Below are 24,321 nucleotides of genomic sequence, written 5' to 3'. Positions count from 1 at the left end.
TGAATATATGAGCTGTAGCAGAGATCACTCTACCACTCCAGACAGTTATGTTAACAAATGGCACTTCCTATTCTCCCTCTAGAAATCACAGGGCTGAGAATCCTTTTGGAAGGGACACCTGATAATTAAGAGAAACTGAAAAAAGTCACAAATTATGCATATCATTTATCTATATTTCAAGTCTTAGAACTGGCTAAGAAACCAATTCTTAGAGATGAGCATCTTTCAAAAGTATAAATATGGGTGACCTTTAGAAACCTTCATTTTATACCTAGAGCTAAAATGAACAAATGCTTTTCATGCTAATAGCTTTAGCATTTAAGAAAGGGAGAAACTCTTGGGGCAGAGGGGGAGGACCATCACTTGCTGAAAAATCAGAAACAAAAGTTGGGGGATATGACAGGAAAGCTGATTACTGGAAACTACCCTTAAGAGAAATAAAAAAGGATTACCTGCCAAAAAATGCCACTTTCATATGTCTCCGAGACAGCACCTCACCAATGATGGAAAGCTTGTTTTTATAACCCTGTATTTCTATCAAATCATCTTCAGTAGCTATTTGATCAAGTTCTGGATTCCTGTATGTTGCTACAAAATTAAAATGGTGTTAGAAAAAGTGATAAAAAATGAGTATTAAATTGATTATACAATAGAATATCTAAGACTATGCACGTATTTTGGCTTTGCTCTATATTCACATGGCCATTTGAAAAGTAAAAATGCCACAGTTATCTGAATATTTGGTAAAAGGTGAATGCCTTGTTCCATAAGGGGGTCGTAAGAATCCTGCCCCCAAAATTTCAAAATTATTAAAAAATTACAGGGGCTATCCTCAAGCTAAAAATCTGGTGAGGTACGGTTAGGAAGGACAAGAAAAAATGTTTGACTCTACTAACCTACCGAATGTTTCCCCACTGTCACTTTAGAAGTTTACAGAATCCCTCCCTTTTCACTGTACCATTAATAGTCATGTGATATTAAGAACCAGAAAAGATTTCAAGTTGCCTCCAAAGTAGTATTTCCCCAGTAAGATATTCCTCACCAACACAGTCTGAGCAGTTACACTCCCTTTTGCCCTTTCCCCACCACATTCCAGCCTCATTTGAGAAGATAAGATAGGTCTGCGATCTAAGCTGACTGCTGACTCGGGGAGGAGATAATGTATAATGGCTTAAATGTGGGCTGCCTGATTTTTTAGTCCGGGCATTAACTGATCACAAGCATGATGCTTAAATTTTCTGTGCCTTGGTTTCACCTTTAAAATAACTGCAATTAAAATCTGTCCCAGCGTGGATATGAGGATTACATGCATAATTAACGAAGTGCTTAGTGCTATCGTTCATACAACCATTTATTTCTTAGGTTATTAATACCATTTAGTCTTCCTCCGTCGGAAGGCAGAAATGGGTTTTATTTGTTAGGGCATCTCTCCTGGAATATACTGCAATGCCTTATATACTGAACGCGTTACACTGAATGCATAAGTTCAGTAACTACGGGTGAAAGGATAAAGCCCCTGCATATATTTTCAACCTTATTATTTTTAAGACTTGGAGAAACTAACCTTCAACAAAATGGGATCCTTCAGTAACAAACTCCAGTAACTGGTCAAAGATTGCAGTAATTGCCCTCTTAGCCAGCACAAAGTGCTTCAGTGGAGAAGCAGATTCTGCCATTGTTACTGGGGGAAGAAAATTAAAGTTAGAAAAGCACGAATTAGGGGTGCCTGGGTGGCACAGATGGTTGGGCATCTGACTCTTGGTTCCCACTCAGGTTCTGATTTCAGGGTCCTGAAATCCAGCCCGGAGTCAGGCTCCATGCTCAGGGGGAAATCTGCTTAAGATTCTTCCTCTTGGGGGCAGCCCAGGTGGCTGAGCGGTTTAGCGCCGCCTTCCGCCCAGGGCGTGATCCTGGAGACCCAGGGTGGAGTCCCACGTCGGGCTCCCTGCATGGAGCCTGCTTCTTCTGCCTGTGTCTCTGTGTCTCCCATGAATAAATAAAATCTTAAAAAGAAAAAAAAAAAAAAAAGATTCTTCCTCTCCCTGCCCTTAAAATTAAAAAAAAAAAGTTGAAAAAAGAAAAGCACAAGTTAGACTGTATGATAAAGACATGCAAATTAATGACAGCTGCCTGCCAAATTAACTCCCCAGTGAAATAAACTTAAACGGCCAACATACTTTCAGATAATTGTTTTTTGAGAAGTGTTTTAGACGGGCAATTAAAGACAACTTTTCCGGTGGTACTCCATTAAAATAAGTCAACTCTATTGGACAAAATCCTGTTTGCAATTTCTACTTTATCTTCCTTTGGTGAAGATGAAACTCATCGTGGCAAACTGCGACAGCACAGGACGCTTAAGAACTGGGTCAGCGAGCAGAAGCAAGTTCGCCAAGAAGTTTCTCAACCTGGAGCTCTAGTGGGTGGAGGTGCATACAGAGACTGAGGAAATAAAGTTCCAGGATCATCATGTTAATACCGACGTTTAAAAAGGAAAGTAGTTCTCATCCGAACAAATAAGCAGACAAGGCTTGAGGCGAGAATTAACGCTTCCAGCCAAAGTGCCAAGAACTTTAAAGAATGTTAAGTTTAGGGGGAAAAAAATTATTTTCTGGCAACTTCTCATGGAAAAGACACCCCCCCCCCCAAAAAAAAAAAACGATTACACACCAGTCTACACCCGGTGCGTACGCATGTGGCATGGAGCGGAGCGGTCATTAAAAAAGGCCGAGCCTTTCGGAGGGTCAGGAAAGGACTCGGTGAACGAGCCGGGTGGGAAGAGCAGGGTGAGGGCAAGGGCCCGGCTGGACCGCGTGTGGGCACCTACCCACCTTGGGGACAGGCCTCCGCCGCCCGGCGCCGGAGCCCCCCCGCAGAGCCAGGGACCCGACCCCCCCGCCGCACAGGCTCCTCAGCCTCGGGGCTCCGGCCTCGCGGGCTCCGCGGGCTCGACCCCGCCGCCGGCCGGGCTCGCACACCCGCTCGGAGCTCCTTTCCCGGAGCGCCGCGGCGGCGCCTCGTCACAGAACTCCTGCGCACGACTGCCCCCCCGCCCCCGCCCCCGGCCGCACGAAGGTCACCCCGAGCGAAGCGAACCGGCCCTCGGCCGACGCAGCGAGCACTCACACTGTCCCGGCTCCGACCCGTCACCCGGCAACCGCAGGCCAGCCTCAGCCTTCTGGCCTCCTCATCCTCCCGGGAGACGCTGGGAAGCAGGGAGGAGGTGGGAGGAGCGCCAAGGGGGCGGTCACTTCCGGTTTCTTCTCCGCCCCGAGCTTGTTTGGCTCCGTGGCCGGAAGTGCGTCTACGCCGACCTCCATTTTTCTTAAGGGCAGGAGGCCGGTTGACTCTCGGGAAAGCTACTGGGATGCGGTTGCGTCCATCGCTTACGTCTGCCTGCAGTCTCTTCGCCCATCACAGTCTCCAGACGTTTGCCTGGTTTAGGCATAGTTAGCTCCCACTTTAGTGAGAGAGATCTTAAAAGGAGGTGGGGTGAAGTGGGATGAGGTGGGGTTAGGGCTGCCAGACAAAAGGGATTTCTGTTTGCCCCACGATCCCCAGTAAAGGAGAACCTTTTGGCCGCTCCACTATCTTCTGTTGTGCGATTGGCTTCCTGGGATTGGAGTACAGCCCTGTGTGTGCGCGCGTGTGCGCTCGTTGAATTACTTTAGAGCGAGACTTAGGAAAATGATACATTGTTGAGTGTTCTTCGAACTTTATACTTCTAGGACCTGTGAATCTTGCTAACCTGCGCATTCTGATTCTTTGGGTCGGAGATGAGGCCTGAGAGCGTGCATTTCTAGCATCCTTGAAGAGCTGCTGCTGCTGCTGCTGTTCTGTACGTGGCTTAATTAATAGAGAGTCTGGAGATTTCATTCCAGAGCTCATAAGTGCGATACAGTTTAGCAAGAGAAGTCACTTCATCTTTCTGACCCTCAGGCCCTTCATCTATCAAACTGGCATTCTAATGATACCTACGTTATGGGTTGTTGTGAAAATTTAATGGGTCAATAGCGTGTGAAGTGCTTATAACACTGTTGGGTATACAGTTAGAGCTACATTAAAGAAATACTGATGTTCTTTCTATTAGAATCGATGAATATCAAGAAAACAAAAGAAATAAGAGATCGTTTCGCATGTGCTTTGTACTCTAAAAAGGAAAAAATGACAATGGGGACAGACTATCTGAAGAAAAATGAGAACTGAACCACATAGGGTGATCTTTTCTGGGGAGATATTTCTTTGATTTTTCTCAGGAAGCCAATCCTTGGACTATGTGGAGGAAGAATGCCCAAAACAGACGGAACAGGAAGTCTAAAGGCCTATAGGAAGGAGAGTGGTATGGTGGATGATAAAAAGGCCAGCGTATTTGGGATGCAGGGAGGGAGAGAAAATGTGGGAAGATTAGAGAGGTAGGTAGGTGTAGAGTCATATAAGCCAAGATCAAAAGTTTGAATTTTATTGTAAGTGCAATGTCAAGCTGTTTTAAATTTGGGAACTGGTTTGATTGACATTTTAAAAGGTCACTTTGGTTGGACCCTATCAAGATTCCACACAATGTTTATTAAACAGCCCAGTCCATTGGCTGGAAATAAAGCCATTTCATTTGAAAAATGCCTTTTAGTATTAGTAATCTACTAAAGCCCTAGGCATAATTGCAAAATAAATTGGAATCATTTGACTTCAGTGTTACATGCTTTTTAATCCCTTATCTTGTTTCACCGCCCTTTCTCCACACCATAAACACATACACATAAACAGTACGCTAATCATTCTAAGAATCCTTATATTGTACTTCTATCAAAATTTGTTTTGCAATAAAGATTTGCTGGGGCACCTGGATGACTCAGTTAAGTATCTGCCTTTGACTCAGGTCATTATCTTAAGTTCCTAGAATCTCCCCTTGCTCTGAGGGGAGTCAGTTTCTCCTCCCTCTGCCCCTCCCCACCCCTCTTGATCTCTCTGTCTCAAATAAGAAAAAATCTTTAAAATTTTTAAATTAAAAAAAAATATATTAAATAAAAATTTTAAATTTAAATTCTATTAATTAACAGGTAATGTATTATTGGTTTCAGAGGTAGAGATCAGTGATTCATTAGTCTTACATAATAACCAGTGCTCATTACATCACATGCCCTCCTTAATGTTCATCACTCAGGTACCCCATTCTCCTACCTGCCCTCCCTCCAGTGACCCTCAGTTTGTTTCCTATGACTAAGAGTCTCTTATGGTTTGTCTCTGTCTCTGATTTTGTCTTGTTTTCAAATAAATAAATAAATAAATAAATAAAATCTTTAAAAAAGGTGCTCATTATTATTTTTTTTTTGGTGCTCATTATTATTATTAAATAAAGTTACAACCAAATTCTGTGATAAGATAAAAGAGCTATTAAGGACACTTAATTCCTTAAGTTTATGTCATTCATAGCAGATTATATGATTATTTACATTAAAAATTGAGCAAAGATACCTATTAGAACTAAGAGGACTAGAACCTGAAAAGGTGTCTATATACAAAATCAATGTTTAAGATTTTATTTTTTTAATTTTTATTTGTTTATGATAGTCACAGAGAGAGAGAGAGAGAGGCAGAGACACAGGCAGAGGGAGAAGCAGGCTCCATGCACCAGGAGCCCGATGTGGGATTCAATCCCGGGTCTCCAGGACCGCGCCCTGGGCCAAAGGCAGGCGCCAAACCGCTGCGCCACCCAGGGATCCCCAAAATCAATGTTTAAAAAACCAGAAGCCTTCCTATATACCCGTAATAACCCATTAGAAAATAAGCATGCTAAAGCAACCCAAACTGTAAAGAATCAAGGCATTGACTTAAAAACTAAATATGACCTTCATGAAAAAAATTCAAAAGAACATTAAAAAGAGACCTGAGTAAATGGAGATATATGCAATATTTACAAAAGGAAAGGTTTTGGGATCCCTGGGTGGCGCAGCGGTTTGGCGCCTGCCTTTGGCCCAGGGCGCGATCCTGGAGACCCGGGATCGAATCCCACATCGGGCTCCCTGCATGGAGCCTGCTTCTCCCTCTGCCTGTGTCTCTGCCTCTCTCTCTCTCTCTGTGTGACTATCATAAATAAATAAAATCTTAAAAAAAAAAAAAACAAAAGGAAAGGTTTTAATGTTGTAAAGATGTTAATTCTCTCTAAAATGATTTATAATTTTAATGCAATTACAGACTTTAGATAGAACTGGAACTAATCTGGGCAGCCCCGGTGGCGTAGCGGTTTAGCACCGCCTGCAGCCAAGGGTGTGATCCTGGAGACCCTGGATTGAGTCCCATGTCAGGCTCTCTGCATGGTGCCTGCTTCTCTCTCTCTGCCTCTCTCTCTCTCTGTGTCTCTATGACTAAATAAATAAATAATCTTAAAAAAAATGATCTGGAGCTAATCCTAAATTTACACAGAGGAAGAAAAAGTCTGCCTAGGACTAGCACAATTCTCCCAAAGAAGAATAGAGGGAATAAATTTATACCACCTGATACTAAGATACGTTGCAAAGCCCTAATATTTTAAGCACACTGTAACTGTTAAATCCTGGGCTACTGTTGCTAGAACAGAGAAATATAATGAGTATAGACACAGACTCATATGCCAATTATGCCCATGGCATTTGATATATGATAAAATTGGTATGCATACTGAGGGAAGATGAATTACTTAATAAATAGTATTAGGGAAATTGGTTCATTTGAATGATACAACAACAACTTGAATCTTACCAACACACAGAGAAACTCAGATCTGGACAGGCAAGGTATAACCAGAAAATTATTAGGAGAAAACATAGGAAAATAATTTTATGATATTGGGGTTAGAGAGGGTTCTGTAGACAAGATGCAGAAAGCACAACTAGTAAAGGGAAAATATAACAGATCTATCTACATTAAAGATTTCTGTTCAACAAAAGACATTAGTAAGAGCTAACAATCTGGGATTTTTTTTCAATGTATATAGAAAACAAAGAAAGGACTGATATTTAAAATTTACTAAGAACTTTTGGAAGTCAACCAGGAGAGGCAGTTCACAAAATAAGAAATCAAAATGTCTCATAAGCATATTAAGATATTTTAAATCCTTTTAGTGATCTGATAATGCAAATTCAAACAATAATAATGTACTACTTTATGCCCCTCAGATTTGCAGAAAATTAAAAAGTGGTATGATACTAATTTTTTTTTAAGATTTTATTTATTTATTCACAAGAGACACAGAGAGAGGCAGAGACACAGGCAGAGGGAGAAACAGGCTCCATGCAGGGAGCCCGACGTGGGACTTGATCCTGGGACTCCAGGATCAGGCCCTGGGCCAAAGGCAGGCTCTAAACCACTGAGCCACCCAGGGATCCCAAAGTTACATGCTTTTTTTTTTTTTTTTTTAAGATTTTATTTATTCATGAGAGACAGAGAGAGACAGAGAGAGAGAGAGAGAGAGAGGCAGAGACACAGGCAAAGGGAGAAGCAGGCTCCATGCAGGGAGTTCCATGCGGGACTTGATCCCAGGTCTCCAGGATCTGGCCCTGGGCTGAAGGCGCCGCTAAACCACTGAGTCACCTGGGCTGCCCATGATATTAATTTTTGTTGTAGGGAAATATGATCTACTGATGGAAATATAAACTTTAGCAATTTTGTATAATATTTTGGAAGTATTTAATCACAAGTGTATTATGTATATATATAACTCAACTCACCCAAACACCCGCAAAGAAACCCAAAACAAACCCAAAACACCTCAACACGTACAAGAATGTTCTGGTAGCCTTGTACATAAAACAAATACTTAGAAATGCAGAAATCACTCACTCTGATATTTAACCGAATTGACTTCAGAAATGTGACAGTTTCCTGCCTTATATGGTAAAAGTCTTTGAGGACAAGAACCATAGTTTATTTATCCTCATATTCCTAAGCACATGGCTTAATAGTAGATATTCCATAGCTATTTGTTAAATTGAAGAGTAGTGAAATAGAAATTGTTAAGGAGTTGCAGAGTCCATGGACTGTTTGAGAAAAATTTAGCAACATTACATCTACTGTCCATGGTTATAGTCACACAATTTAGCTGGCAAACAGGGATTAAAAATCACTCATGTTTTGGTCCAGTACTCTCCAACCTGTCATTTTCTCTCCTCAGATATCTAGCGTAACATTTTGTGGGGAAAAAAAATAGAGTACATTTTAACTTTTTCTAAAGAAAAAATTTTGAAGCTTAGATAAGAATTTTGTATCCTCATTTTTTTTTAAAAGATTTTATTTATTTATTCATGAGAGACACACAGAGAGAGACAGAGACACAGGCAGAGGAAGAAGCAAGCCCCATGCAGGGAGCCCGACGTGGGACTCCATCCCAGGTCTCCAGGACCACGCCCTGGACCAAAGGCAGGCACGAAACCACTGAGCCATCCAGGGATCCCTGTATCCTCAAATTTTAGTCTTTCATGTATCACCTACCCAACTTTTTCCATGTGCATGTATCATTATTTGTTTCATATTTTTCTTCAAATCAATTTGCTATTTTCTTAAAAAAATGTTTTGCCTAAGAAAAGATATTCATGAATCAGATTTGATGTGACAATTAACATAGTTTATAAACATGAACCATGAAAATAAAACTTGTGCCACATACAATTATTTTTATATGTTGTGCAGTTTATGAGTCTGGATTAGATGACCTCTGAGATCCCTCCCAGACAGACTAACATTCTGTCATTCTAGGTTAATTCCTCTGCCTCAGTATTTTAATTATTCAGTAAAGGACAATGAATCAATGACATAAGGAACTTCACTATAATCTTGTGATCATAAAGAAGTATTTATTAAGATCTATGCCATGATATTCTGCTTCCTAAAATTCAAGATAGATACGCTGAAATATATAAATTCAGTACAGCCAAACTGCTGTCAGACAGGAACATGTAAAATATTTATAGGGCATAGAACGAGTGATGTGGTATATGGTGTGAAGGAAGTAACGTAACAGTTTGGAGGATAGAAGTAAAGAAAACATATTTACCCTCACTCTGTTAATTGCAAAAACTTGAATCTTATGAGACTTTCTGGAGACTCAAATGAGGTGCAGAAGAGTTCCAAAGATGAAGGTAATCAACCATAGATTTTGTTTGAGGAATATGTTTTAGAAACATGAATAATGCCATAAAAAGAAGAGGTAACCCTAAATAAAATGAACAGGGTAGACAGGAAAGGAGAATTTAATATTTTCAAACTTTAGTCAATTCAAATTCAGAGCAGAATGGTGAATGGCCTTTCAACAGAGGATTAAATAAGGAAAAAAATACCCACCAGAAATTATATTTGATGGATATGATTCCAATTCCTGCTCTCAGGTTATTCTGAAAAGAAGGGCAAACAAAGTTATCAGTTATTTCAACTATGTTTTTTGATAGTGGACACTATCTGGGTAAGATTAAAAAAACTAGAACTTTGAGTTTTCATTCAAAACATACTTTTCATTACATTTCTCAGAGTCTAAGTCATTCAGCTCAATACTTAGAGCAAGACAAAAGACTATCCAAGTTTTATTTGCCTTTTTAAGACCAAAAATAACATTTATAAGTAACAAATTCCTTTAAAGAAAAAAACTAAATAGGGCACCTAGGCAGCTCAGTGTTTGAGCATTTGCTCTAGGTGGTGATCCCGGGGTCCTAGGATCAGTCCCACATTGGACTCTCCACAGGGAGCCTGCTTCTTCCTCTGCCTATGTCTCTGCCTCTCAATCTGTGTCTCTCATGAATAAATAAAATCTTAAAAAAAAAAAAAACTTAAAAAGTTTAAAAAAACACTGTAAATAATCACCCTTCTTAAACTGTGGGAATACTACTAGTAGATAATATTCCTATGTAGCATTGTGAAAAAATTGTTTCATTTTTTAAAGGATCTTATTTTTAAGTAATCTTTATATCCAACATGGGGCTTGAACTCACAACCCTGAGATCAAGAGTCTCATGCTCTAATTGACAGCAAGGAGCCCCCACAAAATTTCCCTTTTAGGATGAAGAAATAGCTCGTCATAAATGTGATTTATTTTGGGTTTGGGTAGTTACCAATTTAACACCAAGATTACTAAGGAGAATGAACTTAAGGAAGTTGTGGTGATTAATGCTTTAATACGGGAAGTTTTTATCCAGAAAATTATTTTTTTGATTGCTGGTATGAAGTAGCTTCAAACAACTGTCTTAAAATTTTTAGTTTTTAAAAATTGAAGCTTGACAAATTGAAGCTTGTCATATAAATTAATGTAAATTACATGACAACTTTTAGCTTTATGAATTTATATTTACAACCCAAATGTACACATTTCTTTCTCTTAGATTTGAATGTTCTCTTAAAAGATTAATTTATGGAAAGCTAAACCAATACAAGGAGTTATATGTAGATCAATAATCTAAATGTCATGAACAAAAACTCTTGTAGATACTCTATCTTCAGTCATCAACACTGAAAGTTGTAGGCAAAGGAATATGTATCCTCAAATTTCATCTCAATTTGAGGGAATGAGACTGTGTTAATTATAGGATAAACCTGACCAACCAAATTTGTTTCTCCATTGGGATTAATGTTTGGTCTTAACTATTTGTTTTGACTTAAATTCTTAACGAGTATTGATTTTTTGGTAAAGCAATCTGCTTCCCAAGAGGATTGTGGTCATTTGATTTTTATTAGCTTTTTCAAATTTGTATAAGCCATAGTGCTTTTTAGGTATTAAAATTCCATTAAAAATGAATCATAGTAATTTGGGAAACATATATTAAACTTCTTGCAAAAGGTAGTAATACTGACAAAACAAGCAAGGTAAGGTTAATGGTAAAGTGCCCGGAATTAATACAATGCTTTGCAAATCAGATTCTAAAATTAGGAATAGTGTTAGTACTGAAAAAAAAAAACCCACCACATTACATATACTACACCTGCCAACAACTCAGCAATCACCTAACAATAATAGGCCATGGGCCATGTGAAATGGAGAAACTGGTTAATATGTGAGGACACACATTCAGGAAATCTTAGAGGACTTAAAACGGCATAACTAGAAAATTTACAAGCAGGAAGAGAGGCTTTTGAGTAGTGCACAACCACTTTCAAATTTTGGAGTACAGGGGAAATGTGGAATTTTGTAAGTAATAATTTATTGTGAGGTGAAGATAAAAAAAGGAAAGTCCTAACACTACTGCCAAGAATTCTATTGTAGTGCTAATAAACATCACTATCAGTTATGTATTCTCAGACTTGAACTGTAGTTCAAGTCACAAGAGTTCAGTGGAAATATTTGTTTTTGAAGGGGAAAAAACCCAGAAGCAGTTAGAAAAATCTTTTTAGGTAGGGTTGTTTTTTCAAAGTTCTCTAAGCTAAAAATATAAACTATCTACCCAAGCAATTTATGGGTGTCATTGACTTATTTGAAAGTTGAGCCAAAGCAAAAAGGATTTTATTGGACAAACTGTCTGTGGAATATGGCCTCAAGAAGCAGATTTACCAAAAAGTACAAAATTATATGGTTGTAAAACTTGGATTAATATCTTGAGGTTTCATTAGTCATTTTGATTACTAATGTGATCAAATGTAAAGCAATATAGAATTGAAAAACAAACCCACGAAGGCATTATTCAGTTTCCTAAAAATAAAATTCTTAAAAGTGGATGTATATAAAAAAGACATAAAAACAGAATTACCAAGAAGGTAGCAGAACAGCTAGGTTAAGTAGTCATGAAAAACACCCTAAGGATAAAGCTTAGATTTTAATGTAACATGATGTAATGGAAACATTATTAGACTGGAAGCCAAATAACTTAGATTCCACTCCTGTCTGCTACAACTGGTTTTGTGACCTTGGCCTATTTCTACAAGAAACTTTAGCGGACTAGAAGGTTTAGACCAGTTGATTTCTAAGGTTCTCTTCCAGATTAAACCACTCTAAGTCTCCACAGAAACATTTCTATCAGGTAGCTCTATCTGGAATGTTCCAATCAGATGAGTTTCTAGGAATAAAATTATGCACATATGACAATAGTAGAGCTAAAAATGATCGGAAAAAACTTGTTGCTGTCACCATTCTCAAAATAGACTAAATTTCCATGGTTCTGGTAGTGGGGAAACCATAGGTTGTAAATGGATGTCTTCAACTAAATCAGTATTCCTGAACAATACTGTTAGCAGCAGTGTTTATTAGAGTACGATAGACAAAATCTTATCTTTGTGATACTTTTTAAGAAGCTACTATTGAATTGTGATTATGTCTGTTTCTCCTATCCCCCAATCCATATATGTTGAAGTCCTGAGCCCCAGTACCTCCAAATATGACCATATTTGGTGACAGGGTCTTTACTAGGTTAAAATATGGTCATTGGATTAGCCCTAATCCAGTATGAGTGGTGACCTTATAAAAAGGGGAGTTAGACTTGCATACAGAGTCAATGTGAATGAAGACAGCCATCAACTAGACAAAGAAAGGCTAGAACCTTTTATCGCCCATATCTTCCTAATGCTATATTAATAGTAGGTTTTCTCAGTCAATAAATGATTTGACATCAGCAGTTTGGGCTCACTTTGCATAACTGAAAATGAATTGTGAAAAGGTTGTTATGAAATTTTACTTTTTATTGTCTAACCCCTTACATGTTCCTCCTCATTCCCATCTTAAATCATTTAATTTGTAGATAGGGGCTAAAATAGAATGAGAATTAAAAACATAAAAAAAAAAAAAAGACTGCCAACAAAACTGGATCTTCCCTTCCTACTACTATAACACTTGCCTCCTAGTATTATTAAAAGAATTACGCAGGTGGAGAGTCCACCGATAGTCTTAGGGGTAATTCCTGATGGGGAATCAAGAGGAGCGTCTGGGTTCTTATTAACAGGAATATCAGAGGACTTAATTGTATGGTATGTTGCATTTAAGTTTTGATCACGCAGTAATGATTTCATACGTGAAAAACTGAGTTTGTCTGGAGTTTAAAAAAGTTAATAGCACCCATGGTTATGGAAGGAAAAATATAGTCTAGTTTCTTTAGTACATGTTTTCCATCAATTCATGAAATCAAAGCTTATGTAAGAAACAAGACAACAGACACCAAGACTGGTTAAAACTACCATACACTGAAAATACCACATTCACATACCCTTGTATACTGAAAAAATGTAGCAATGCCAAGAAAATTGGACAATTAAAAAAATCTTGTTAAAAGCAATTCTCATAAGTTGTGTTCAAAATCATCCATTTAACATATCCAAAAAATTTTATTATTTTACATTAACATTGTGGCAGTTAAAGAAAATAATCAAGTTGTCTCATGGACTGGAAGGTGACTTATTAATTCCCTCTCATTTCCAAACCTCATCAAGCAGTCACTACATTTATGAGGTAAGTCAGCTGAATGCTTGAAATCCAGATGAATTTTAAGATCTTCAATTTGTCCTGTTGAATATTCACAGTATTGACATAAATAAATCCCTTCAGATAAATGTGAATTTAAATGTTTGCAATATTCTAGCATACTTGAAAAGCCTTTCCCACAGTCATCACAAACATGAGGAAAAATTTTAGTATGTTCAATAGCAACATGCCTGTTAACATTTGTATGAAGTCTACTCCGAAAACCACATACTTGACACACAAAGAAGTTTTTACATTTGTCAAAGGTAATTTTGCTTAACAGGCTGTACTGTCCATGTGCTCCATTGTTATACTTATCACTTAACTCAATTAATTTACATGCATGTTCATTTACCACATGGCTATGCAAGTCTTCCGGATCATTCGTTTCATGTTCACAAAACTGACACAAGTACTGTTCGTCACAGCTGTGCTCCTGGAAATGTAGGTAGAGTTCACTGCTTGATGAGAACTGTACATCACACTGCTCACACCAGTAGAGGTGGTCACTAAAATGGGTGTCTGCAATGTGCTGGCTGAGGTTCTCAAAAATTACTGTTTTATAATCACAGTATTTACAAATGTAGGGATCCTCTTCATGCAGTTTGGCATGTTCGATCAAAAGCATGTTAGTAGAAAAACTCTCCTTGCATACTCGACACACATTTGAATCAGTACGCTTATGCTTCAGGATCATATGCTGCTTTAAATCAGAAAAATATTTGCTGTTGAACTCACAAAGTTCACACTTATAGAGGCCACTGCTATTAGCTCTCAGTAAAGGCCATTTCTGTTGGGCAGTCACATTCAAAGCCTGGCTCTTATCTAGAATTTTGCAAAGTTTAGCTGGTGGCTCTTCATCAGTTTGGTCTTGGAGACTCTCCGAGGAATTGTTTTCGGTCTCTAGATCATAATCTTCAGAAATTGCATGCACTTCTGCAGCAATTGGAACATCTTCAGCAGTGTGAACTTCTATAGGACTCTCCTCTTGAGCTTGTTGGTTGACTGACTCAGGTGAGTCACACTCATCATCACAAATTTCAATATCAGCAGATTTTTCTGAAAAATGTTAACAAGTCTATTATTATTACTAAATAAGACCTATTGAATAACTGGCAAAACATTTATTTTATACATTATTTTTTCATGAATCTACATAAAATAAGCAAATGCTATTAACTGGTTTCCCTAACCTGTAGAAAAGGCAGTGTGGTCTAGAATTCTAAGTACAGGGCTGGGAACCAGGTAGTTCTGATTTCTACTTCTGGCCTTGATCCCATCTGTAAATTTTGGCAAGTCATTTGATGTTTCTGCATCAGAATCATCATCTGTAAAAAGAAATTTGGAAAAATACTTATTATATATATCAAAGCATTAACTATTAATTATTATTAAACAAAGCACTAAATGTTTTAAATATAATTTTGAACTCCAATAGGAACTAAAGGACTTAGTCAGAAAATGGATGTTATCCTTGTTCCACAGTCACACACAAAGAAATCTGTCCAAATAATCAACTGCTTTTGCTTCCATGCCCCATTTGGACTAGAATATACTTTTTAAAATTACTTAGGAATTTTAAGTTTAAATTACTAAGTCTGAATAAGAGTGTATTCCCTCAGCCCAGTCCCAACGTTAAATTTAGCATGGGGAAACTGAAGTACAGGTCATAAAAAACTGGGCTGCAAATCATGTCACTGCTGTTTTTAATAGATTCATTTTTTAGGGGAATCCCTGGGTGGCTCAGTGGTTTAGCGCCTGCCTTCAGCCTAGGGCGTGATCCTGGAGTCCCGGTATCGAGTCCCACATCAGGTTCCCTGCATGGAGCCTGCTTTTTCCTCTGCCTGTGTCTCTGCCTCTCTGTGTAAAAAATAAAATCTTAAAAACAAAAAAAAAAAAAAAGATTTTTTAGAAGTTCCCAGAAAAAATTTGGATAGTACAGAGAATTCTCATATATCCTGCATTCCGTTTCTCCATTCTTTTTTTTTTTTTCTTTTAAGATTTTATTTATTTATTCATGAGAGACACAGAGAGAGAGGGAGAGGCAGAGACACAGGCAGAGGGAGAAACAGGCTCCACGCTGGGAACCCAATGTGGGACTCAATCTCGGGTCTCCCCTGGGCTGAAGGTGGCGCTAAACTGCTAGGCCACCCAGGCTGCCCAGTTTCTCCATTCTCTTATAACAATAGGGTACATGTGTTCCAATCAATATCCAATACTGGTAAGGTGATATCAACTCAAGTCCACACTTAAGCTGATTTCCTTAGTTTTTACCTAATGTTCTTTTCCTGTTTCAAGATCCTAAAATTCCACATTACATTTAGCTATCATCTCCCTCTAGGATACTGTTAGCTGTGGCAGTTTCTCTGACTTTCCTTGTTTTTGATGACCATGATAGTTTTGAGGAGTATAGGTCAGGTATTTTGCAGGGTGTCCCATTAATGAAATGTTTTTTTCATGATTAGACTGGGATTATGGATTAATAGAGGTAGACCAGAGAGGCAAACTGCCATTTTTATCACAACAGTCAGGTTTCTCTGATGTAAAGTCACTCTTTTACTTTCCATATTCCCTGCATACGGGGAAGGAAGTCCCAGTATGCAATCCTCATTTAAGGAGTGGAGAGTTATGTTCTACCTCCTTGAGGGATGAGTACCCACATAAATAATTTGGAATTCTTCTGTAGATTTTCTTGTTTATTCATTCATTCAATCACATCAGTATGGACTCAAGAATATATATTTTATGCTTTGGGTGATAATTCTTTTTTATCCCCCTCAAATCGTTTCAGCTTTGGCTACTGGGATCTCTCTTAGTTGGCTCCTGTGTTCCTTTGGTATACCTGTATCTTATATATATTTCCTGCCTCAGAATTAGAATCAGCCACTTCTCTAAGTAATAGTTCTTTTTACTGGAGAATGGTTTTAGAAATCAAAATCTGGGCTCACTTCTACTGGGGTGTCATTTCTTTTAGGCTTTCTCAGCTAACAGAGTAAAAATGCGTATACATTGCTATGTATGCACAGACATCTATAAATGTCTCTATATGCAACCATCTGTGTCTCTATTAAGCCAAACATGAGTTTATGCAAATGTCTCCAACTCCTTGTTTTTTTTTTTTTGTTTTTTTTTTTTTAATTGTGTTTCTGTGCCTATGATAGGAGCTCAAGGAAATTGGCAGTTTTGATGGTCACAAAGAAAGAATAAATGCAAGTTGTTATCATTTATTCAATGCTCTTGAAAAGAGTCAATACAAGATGCAAGACTGAAAAACATCAAACCCTTCATCCTTTGTTCCTTCCATTTAGCCCTCTGGACTATACCTTAGTGGAAGAACTGTGTATAGCACTGTTCCTAACCTTTCATCATAAATATGCTCCCAACTCCAGGTCAGTCTTGATTTTCTACTTATTCCTGGCCACCTAAAATAGACTTAGGAGACTGTGCTTTTTTATTTATAGGTCTAAAATAATGTTAAAAATTAAACATTCATATTTGCTTTCTTATAAAAACCTCATTTCCCTACATTTAGACAAATTTGAATACTTGCCCATTTAGAAGTCATAACTTTTACCCACATTCTCAAGAATATAAAAATACAACTTAAAGGATATTTTGGAAAATATTATATATACCTTTGTTGTCAAAATATTTTAAGTCTGGTTGTCTCATAGAACAAACACTATAACAATGATCAGAAAAAATTCCATTGAATCCATCTGCAATCCTGCTTATTCCAGAGGAATCTGAAAATAAGAGCAAAATTTTAAAACTTTCAAGTAAATATATATACATTTAATAACAGCCATCCCTTAACATATACACTTTCAAATTTGTAATAAAGTATTAATATTTCCCTCATTTCTGAAAGCTTCTATATTTCAGATTTGATATTGACATTGAGCTTTGAAAAAAACCACAAACTACACGATTTACAAAATAGCACTTGAAGCACACAAAGATAGATTTGCCTGTCAGAATTCTATAAGTTATAAACATTGAATTGACTACCAAGAAGATCTGCCATGTACTGAAGAGAAAGCAAAAGGCATACAGACCCTCTCAGACAGTAAACCAGGCTTGATTTCCTCAGATACGAAGAATGTGTAGCTTGGGTAGGCTAACAGGTATGCCAGAGACTGTCTTAAATATATATATATGTGAGATTAGTTATAGGTGGCCACTAAGACCTCTTTTTTTTTCACTAACATATACTTTATTTTCTTTTTAAAAAATTTATTTAAAATCAATTAACATATAGTATATTATTAGTTTCAGAGGAAGAATTCAGTGATTCATCAGTCTTATATAACACCCAGTATTCATTACATCATGTGCCCTCCTTAATGTATATCACCCAAGTTACCCCATCCCCGCCCCTCCTCCCCTCCAACAACCCTGTTTGTTTCCTGTGATTGAGTCTCTTAAATCTCTGATTTCGTCTTGTTTTATTTTTCCCTCTCTTCCCCTATACTCCTGTTTTGTTTCTTAAATTCCACATATGAGTGAAGTCAAAGACCTTTCTTACTGCCAAGATAGCAGGGCCAACCTCAACCAGAGGACCCAAAGGAACACAATAAAAATAAAGTTCATATTTCTGAAAATAATGTACAGGATAAAAAAAAAAATTTCCCCAATAATCCAAATATCTTCCATCAAGGTTAATGCTGTACATTAAGAACAAGCTTGGAATTACACAAATCCCAATTATGCTGTGTAAGTGTGGAACTTTGGATATCTGTTTTTAAGTATCTTTCAACCATTAAGTTTTAAGTATTAAATAATGTCTGTAAAGTTCTGATGTGTACCTAGCACATGGTAGACAGATGAATATACATTCAGAGAACTTGAAGTTTTCTCTTACCTAAAAATTGACCCAGATATTTAACTGTTATCTGATCATTTATGAGAAAATTGATAAAAATGCAATTGCATGGGAATTAATCCAGGGTCCAGCTTTAAAATAATCACTGACCTGAGTAACGAGAAGGGTGTAATGTCTTCCTTTTTCTTTTTTTAGGATATTCATTCATATCTTTTCAATCTAAAAATGGAAAAATTTAACAAAAATACCACAAATGAATATTGTTAATATTTTATAGAAATTCATCCTAAACAAAGAATTTATTGGTAATAAGAAATGTGTGTGCCACTTGAAAATCTACTTTGTAAGAGAAATGCCTCCATTTATATTTTAGGTTTATTTTTTCTGATCAAGTTTAAAGGCAGGACACCAAAATCTGTTTTTTTTCTTGGTGACGTTGAGAAGTCCACTTCAGATGTTGATGTAATTGTGAGAACTGGATAATTACACTAAGCTATACTCTTATTTTTTATTTTAAAAAATTGCTGCTATGGCATCTTTTTAAGAATAAAACAAGTATATTTCTTATAAATGGGAGTATTTTGATGCAGTTTTCAAGCTAAAAGTGTATATATTTCCTTAAAAAATATTGTCACAAATCTGTATCTATCCCCAGGCTTCCAGAAAATATATTCATCACGTAGAAGCTCAGAATATAATTTCCAAGAAAAAAAATACTTTTCTTACTTGTAAGGTCATATTCAACATTCTATTTAGGACAAAGCAGGTAGCAACTTTTGTTTAATTTTTAAATGATTAGATTCCCATGGACTCTTATAAAATTGACTAATTGGTTTTCCACATTCCACTTACATGGTATAATTCTTAATACTGTAGGGAGGAGAAATGAATTACAAGGAAGTTTTCACAGATGGTAAAAAATGCCTGTAGAAAAAAAAAACACAACAGAAGTCATACAAGCAAAAATGTAGCTCACTTCTGAGACTCAAAAATACAATGGCACCAGGTCTTTAATTAACTGGAAAGTTACACGGAATTAACTCAAGTATAAATAATCTTTTGAATATACCGTATTAAGCACTAAAAACTGATAACTATGTGAGTGTATACATGTGTCATTGTTCTTTGAAATGAATTTACTTTCTAAAGCTTAAGCTATAATTTAACAGCAAGATAGGAATATAAATCTGATTCATTTATTCAGCCATAATGAAAGCAAATACAATGAAAGTGAACCAAATCAGACTTTATACTCAGTCCTTATAGGTTATTTAACAATATAAGAACAATGACCATTTATTTAACACCTATCATGTGCCAGGCTGTGCACATACTTTATCTTATTTAATCCTATAACATGAAAAATATACAATATCCTCTCAAAATTATTTACCTTTTACAGATGAGAAAACTGAGGCATAGTAAAATTAAGTCAAGGCAATTCTTAATAAGTGGTAGGGTTAGAACTGAATAAAGATCTATTTTTAAAGCATATACTTTGGAAACAAATAGGGAGATAAAGAGATTACTCCAATTCAAGTAACAACTTAGTGTCAGAATCAACATCTCCTCTTCCATTTCAGGCTAGTGTTCTTTCACAGAAGTGGGCAAGTAAGGGATGTCAGAAAAAGAAACATGTTTTCTCCACTAGCATTATATGCTGCTTTTCTTACTGTCAAAGTAATATACATGGCAGGTATAACTTGGTATCATTACTGAGCTCATCTTGTTTTTAATGGTAAGGAACTTCAGGTGCACACACTGTTTTTGCTACTTCACTAAGTTCTGGCTATATTAATTAGCACTATAGGTGATGTGATCATGCAGTAATAAGATAGTGCTTTTTAGTTTATTGGGCATTTTCCTCTTATTTTATTTGATCTTCACAACAATCCTGTGAGGTACATTGAGGGGCTACTATCAAACTCACTCCAATTTCACAGATGAGGAAGCAGATTCAGTGAAAGTCCAGTCAACTAAGCGGCAGAACAGAACTGAAAAAGCCTGTCTTCTGACTCCAGTTTCGAACTCTGTAATTTTCATTGCTAATCACTATTACCAGCAAGTTACATCTTCCAGTTCTTATTCCACCACCAATTGGGAGAAAGGGAAGGGAATCACCCAAAGAAACCAACAACAGTGGATTTATAGAAATAGTCTTTCTCTATATAAAGGCTCACCTGAACACAAATAGCATTCCTTAAACCCTTCCCAATCAAGTGCATTAAGAAAATAAAAATTTTCTTATTATATAATAAACTAAAACTTCAAGACTTATTCCTAATACCTCTTCTGCACACCTCTAGAATTTATACAGCCCAGAGCGCTACACTTCATGTTTTAAATGTTCTAAAACTATCAGGGAGAACAATGAAAACTGTCAGCCAAACATTAAAGTAACCTCTTGCTATTTCAGAATACACTTTAAATTCTTTCCAACTTGAAGAATGAAAAAGTAAGGAAAGGAAAGCAAGTATAGCATTAGAATTAACATTGCAAGCTGGCCTGGATTCAGACTGTCGGATGAGAGGAACAGGACAGGATCACCTTGATCAGGGAAGCTCTGACTACGACGTGAGGCAGAACAATATCCAAATATTTATCAGACTTCCTTTTAGCATGAATGCTAACATGCCTACTCAAGACCAGAAATACTATCCTTCATTTCAGCACATATTCTTACGTGCTTTTTGTATACATAACTGCCCTGATGAAGAAGTTTGGCTTTTTACTAAAAGATGTCATATGAACATTTTGCTCACTGGTCTTCCTCTCATGGGGAAGATTCTGAATCTCATGGACCTAATCATTCACTTCCTTTTCCCCACTTAATAAATTACACATAGAAGTCCTCGCTTTGGCAGCACATATAATAAATTACACATAGAATACATGTCACTGCAGGAAAATGAGGAGAGAGGTTAGAAAGTAATTCAATCACCTCGAATCTATTCACGCAGAAAAACCACTGCTAACATTTTGATAGACATTTAGACAGTTTCCTATGCCAAGGTATCCATATATATTTCACATTTACAAAAATGACACCATGCCACATGCAGTACTTTTTTTCAAAAAGCAACTTACAAAATACATATTGGCATCTCTCCACCTGTCATTTTTTTCCCCCCAACAACGTGCAAAATGCCACAAAACAGGCAGTCAGTATCTTCATCAAAGAGATCAACAGCCTTTCACGTAATACAAATATTCTCTAAGTGGTACAAAAATAAACCAAGTATTTACAATCAAAAGCTTCATCTTTCCAATAAGGTTTTCAAAGCAAGTTCTTTTTCACCCTCATTTCAAGATAAGTATATGCTCTCCAGAGTTTAAAATAACAGAAACATGGGCAGCCCGGGTGGCTCAGCGGTTTAGCGCCGCCTTCGGCCCAGGGCGTGACCCTGGAGACCCCGGGTTGAGTCCCACGCCGGGTCCCCGCATGGAGCCTGCTTCTCCCTCTGCCTGTGTCTCTGCCTCTCTCCTCTCTCTCCAATCTGTGTATTCTCATGCATAAATAAATAAAATCTTTAAAAAAATAACAAACGCAAAAACGTTTCAGGAGAGGTCTTGAACTAGAGCCCACGGTACGTCCGACTCCAGTGTCAGCATTGCCAAAGGACACGTTTTTTACCTCTCTGCAATGAGATGAACTGCTTCAAACTACTCGCGTCCCTAGGTTGTACTGGAAAAAAAAAAAAAAAAAAAAAAAAAAGGAAAAGAAACCAGAAGGGGCGTCTGAGCACCGCGAGGAGGGCCCAGGGCTCCGGCCGGGCCAGCCGGGCAGCCGCGGTCCCGAGCCCAGGCGCCGCGGGCCGCCGAGGGGCGTCCGTGCAGGAGCCGCCGGCCACGCGCCGGGCCCACGGGCGGCCTAGGCGACCCCAAAGCAGCCAGCAGGAGGGCGGCGGGCGGAGGCCCGAGGCGTCCTCCGCGTGCGCGCGCGTGCGGGGAGCGGGTCGCGGCTGCCTCGGCCCGCGGGGCGCCGCCATCCCGCCCGAAAGCCGAGGCAGGGTCTCATTTTAAAGGACGCCGTCGGGCCTGCGCCGGCCTCTCCCGCGGGAGGCTGCGCCGCACGCTCCCTGCGACCGCGGGGCCCGCCCGGCCCGCCCAGCCGCGGCTCCCCGGCGGCGGCAGCGGCGGCGGCGCCCGGGCGTGGGCGGAGGGGCCGCCGGCCCTCGCGCTCCCGGGCGCTCCCGGGCGGCCCCCGTCCCTCCGCGCGCCTCTCGCCCTGCCCGCCAGGCCCCAGGCCCAGGCTCGCCGGCCGCACTCACCGCCTCGCTCCGCGCCTGCGCCGCGCACCTCAGGGGCCCGCCGACTGCGCGGGGAGGGGCCGGGGGCGGGGGGCCGGGGCGCGGCGGCGCGGCCACGCTGCACAGCGGACCTGGGAGGGACCACCGGCGGGAGCCCCGGGGGTGGCTCGGCGGCCTGCGCCCCCTGCCGGCACCTGTGCGCCGCCGCGGGCTTCTTCCGGGCGGGGTCCCGTCCCTCCGGAGCCCGGCGGGTGACTCCACTTCCTAGAACCGCTCCGGGCGAGGCCGCGGACGGAACTCGCCCCCGCCCCCGCCCCCGCCCCGCCGCCCGAGGAGCGGGATAGCGCTGCAGCTCGCGGCGCCTTTCCCACCCGGCTGCTCCTCCAGGGGGCGCGCGACAGTGGCCTTGCACGGGGAGGCCCGGCCGAGGGCAGCTCCGCCCGCAGAGTGGCAGCCGCCTGCCGGGCACGGAAAGGCGACGGCGGGTTCAGGGTTTTCCCCGAGGCCCCACCAAAGAACGACCCTGGGCTGCGAGCGCCGTGCCCAAGGGCAGGAGGCTGGAAAGCTTGAGGATCGCGAGTCATTATTAGGGCTTCCTTGGTTCCACGAATCCCGGTGGAATGAATGTGAACTTATAGGGGATTCGGTTAGATGATTTCGTTCCTTTTCGGATTTTTGAGCTCCTATGAGCAGAGGAGGAGAGGATTAAGTTGAACAAGCATACGGGAACCTGTGAACACGGTTTCAGAAATGAAGATGCCTGTCGAAGCGTGGTCATATGTTTGATCTCTGATAGTGAATTGAAGTTGTCAGTCCCAGTTAACACATTAGAAAAGCGAGGGTCTAAAGACTAGATCTTTTTTTTTTTTTTTTTTAAGATTTTATTTATTTATCCACAAGAGACACAGAGAAAGAGAGAGGCAGAGACACAGGCAGAGGGAGAAGCAGGCTCCATGCGGGGAGCCCGACGTGGGACTCGATCCTGGGACTCCAGGATCACGCCCTGGGCTGAAGGCGGCGCTAAACCGACCAGGTCTTATTCATCTTTGTACTCTCAGCGCCCGGGTTCAAATAATTGTTAAGTAGATGAAGGAGGCCCATGCGGGTTATCACGTGCTCAAGGTCACTTTGAGAGTAGGGGCTGCAATCGATGTCTTTTCATCCACATCCGCGGTGCCTTTTCTGATCACCGCATGCTACCCAACCAACCACACCCTGGAGAGCAATAATCACAGACCTTACTCCCATACCTTCACCTCTAGCCCAGAAGGTAAAGCCACATTTTAAAGAGACACCAATTTGCGATGCTCAGTCTTTATGACCTCAACTTCTGCGTGTGTACTCAGCCCGAAGAAGTGAATATTCACGAATGCTGGCATGGCCTGGATGAAGTACAAGAGATTTAGTGGCATTTTAAAATTCTAGTATAGTTAGTACCTGCCACCGAGTAGGGAATGGACACGTGTTTGTTGAACTTATGAAGAACGCTATGCATGCTTAGCTGGTTGGGCTGTTCCCCGATGTGACACAGTGGAAGCCACAAGGGGGTGGTATGGGATCATTTTGAGTTACTGTGTTGCTCATCCGTAGCCTCCTGCCAAAATCTTTACATTCTAGGCTGAAGTTTTATTTAAAAACATTCCGCTGTAAGAGCAAACACGCCCCCTCCCCCAGCCCAGCACATTACTTGAATTAACAAACCAACCCACCCTATCTTCCCTTCCCAGAGAAATAAATGAGAAGAGCATCACAATGCTTACTTGTCCTTTAGCATAATCACAGGTCAGAGGCTACTTTGATTAGCTGGAGTACATTTCCCAGTTTCATTTTTGCATCCGTCTCTTCCTTTCCTT

The 24,321-nt window shown here is 39.7% G+C and overlaps 2 protein-coding genes across 6 annotated transcripts in view; both read right to left on the bottom strand.

The window, feature by feature from the left end:
- MFN1 (mitofusin 1) overlaps positions 1-3,281 on the bottom strand; it is a 32,021-nt gene extending 28,740 nt beyond the window's left edge. The window contains exons 1-4 of one of the 3 annotated variants that reach the window (XM_077879715.1): positions 3,124-3,232; positions 2,178-2,439; positions 1,565-1,681; positions 453-588 (exon numbers count right to left, since the gene is read on the bottom strand). In XM_077879715.1, coding sequence (XP_077735841.1) covers positions 453-588; positions 1,565-1,676 — 248 coding nt within the window. In that variant the 5' untranslated portion in view covers positions 1,677-1,681; positions 2,178-2,439; positions 3,124-3,232. Of the gene's footprint in view, positions 1-452; positions 589-1,564; positions 1,682-2,177; positions 2,440-2,828; positions 2,848-3,123 lie in introns of those variants that run through there. The other 2 variants (XM_077879713.1, XM_077879716.1) reach the window with 2 other exon arrangements.
- A 9,956-nt stretch (positions 3,282-13,237) lies between these two features.
- Positions 13,238-22,569, bottom strand: ZNF639 (zinc finger protein 639). Of its 3 annotated transcripts, none has more exons than XM_077879718.1 (6): positions 22,490-22,569; positions 19,071-19,142; positions 18,369-18,437; positions 17,029-17,139; positions 14,587-14,721; positions 13,238-14,452 (listed from the first exon to the last, which is right to left on the bottom strand). In XM_077879718.1, exons 3-6 carry the CDS (start codon positions 18,424-18,426, stop codon positions 13,299-13,301), a joined length of 1,458 nt encoding a protein of 485 aa, XP_077735844.1. In that variant the 5' UTR covers positions 18,427-18,437; positions 19,071-19,142; positions 22,490-22,569; the 3' UTR covers positions 13,238-13,298. The 3 variants fall into 3 exon arrangements, with proteins under 3 accessions (XP_077735844.1, XP_077735843.1, XP_077735845.1); XM_077879717.1 differs by lacking the exon at positions 22,490-22,569 and adding an exon at positions 21,853-22,061; XM_077879719.1 differs by lacking the exon at positions 22,490-22,569 and adding an exon at positions 21,306-21,420.
- Positions 22,570-24,321: the final 1,752 nt, after the last annotated feature.

The sequence above is a fragment of the Canis aureus genome, chromosome 31 (genome assembly GCF_053574225.1).
Source record: "Canis aureus isolate CA01 chromosome 31, VMU_Caureus_v.1.0, whole genome shotgun sequence".
In the NCBI taxonomy this organism is placed as follows: Eukaryota; Metazoa; Chordata; class Mammalia; order Carnivora; family Canidae; genus Canis; species Canis aureus.
This window is presented reverse-complemented; position numbering and strand designations above follow the sequence as displayed.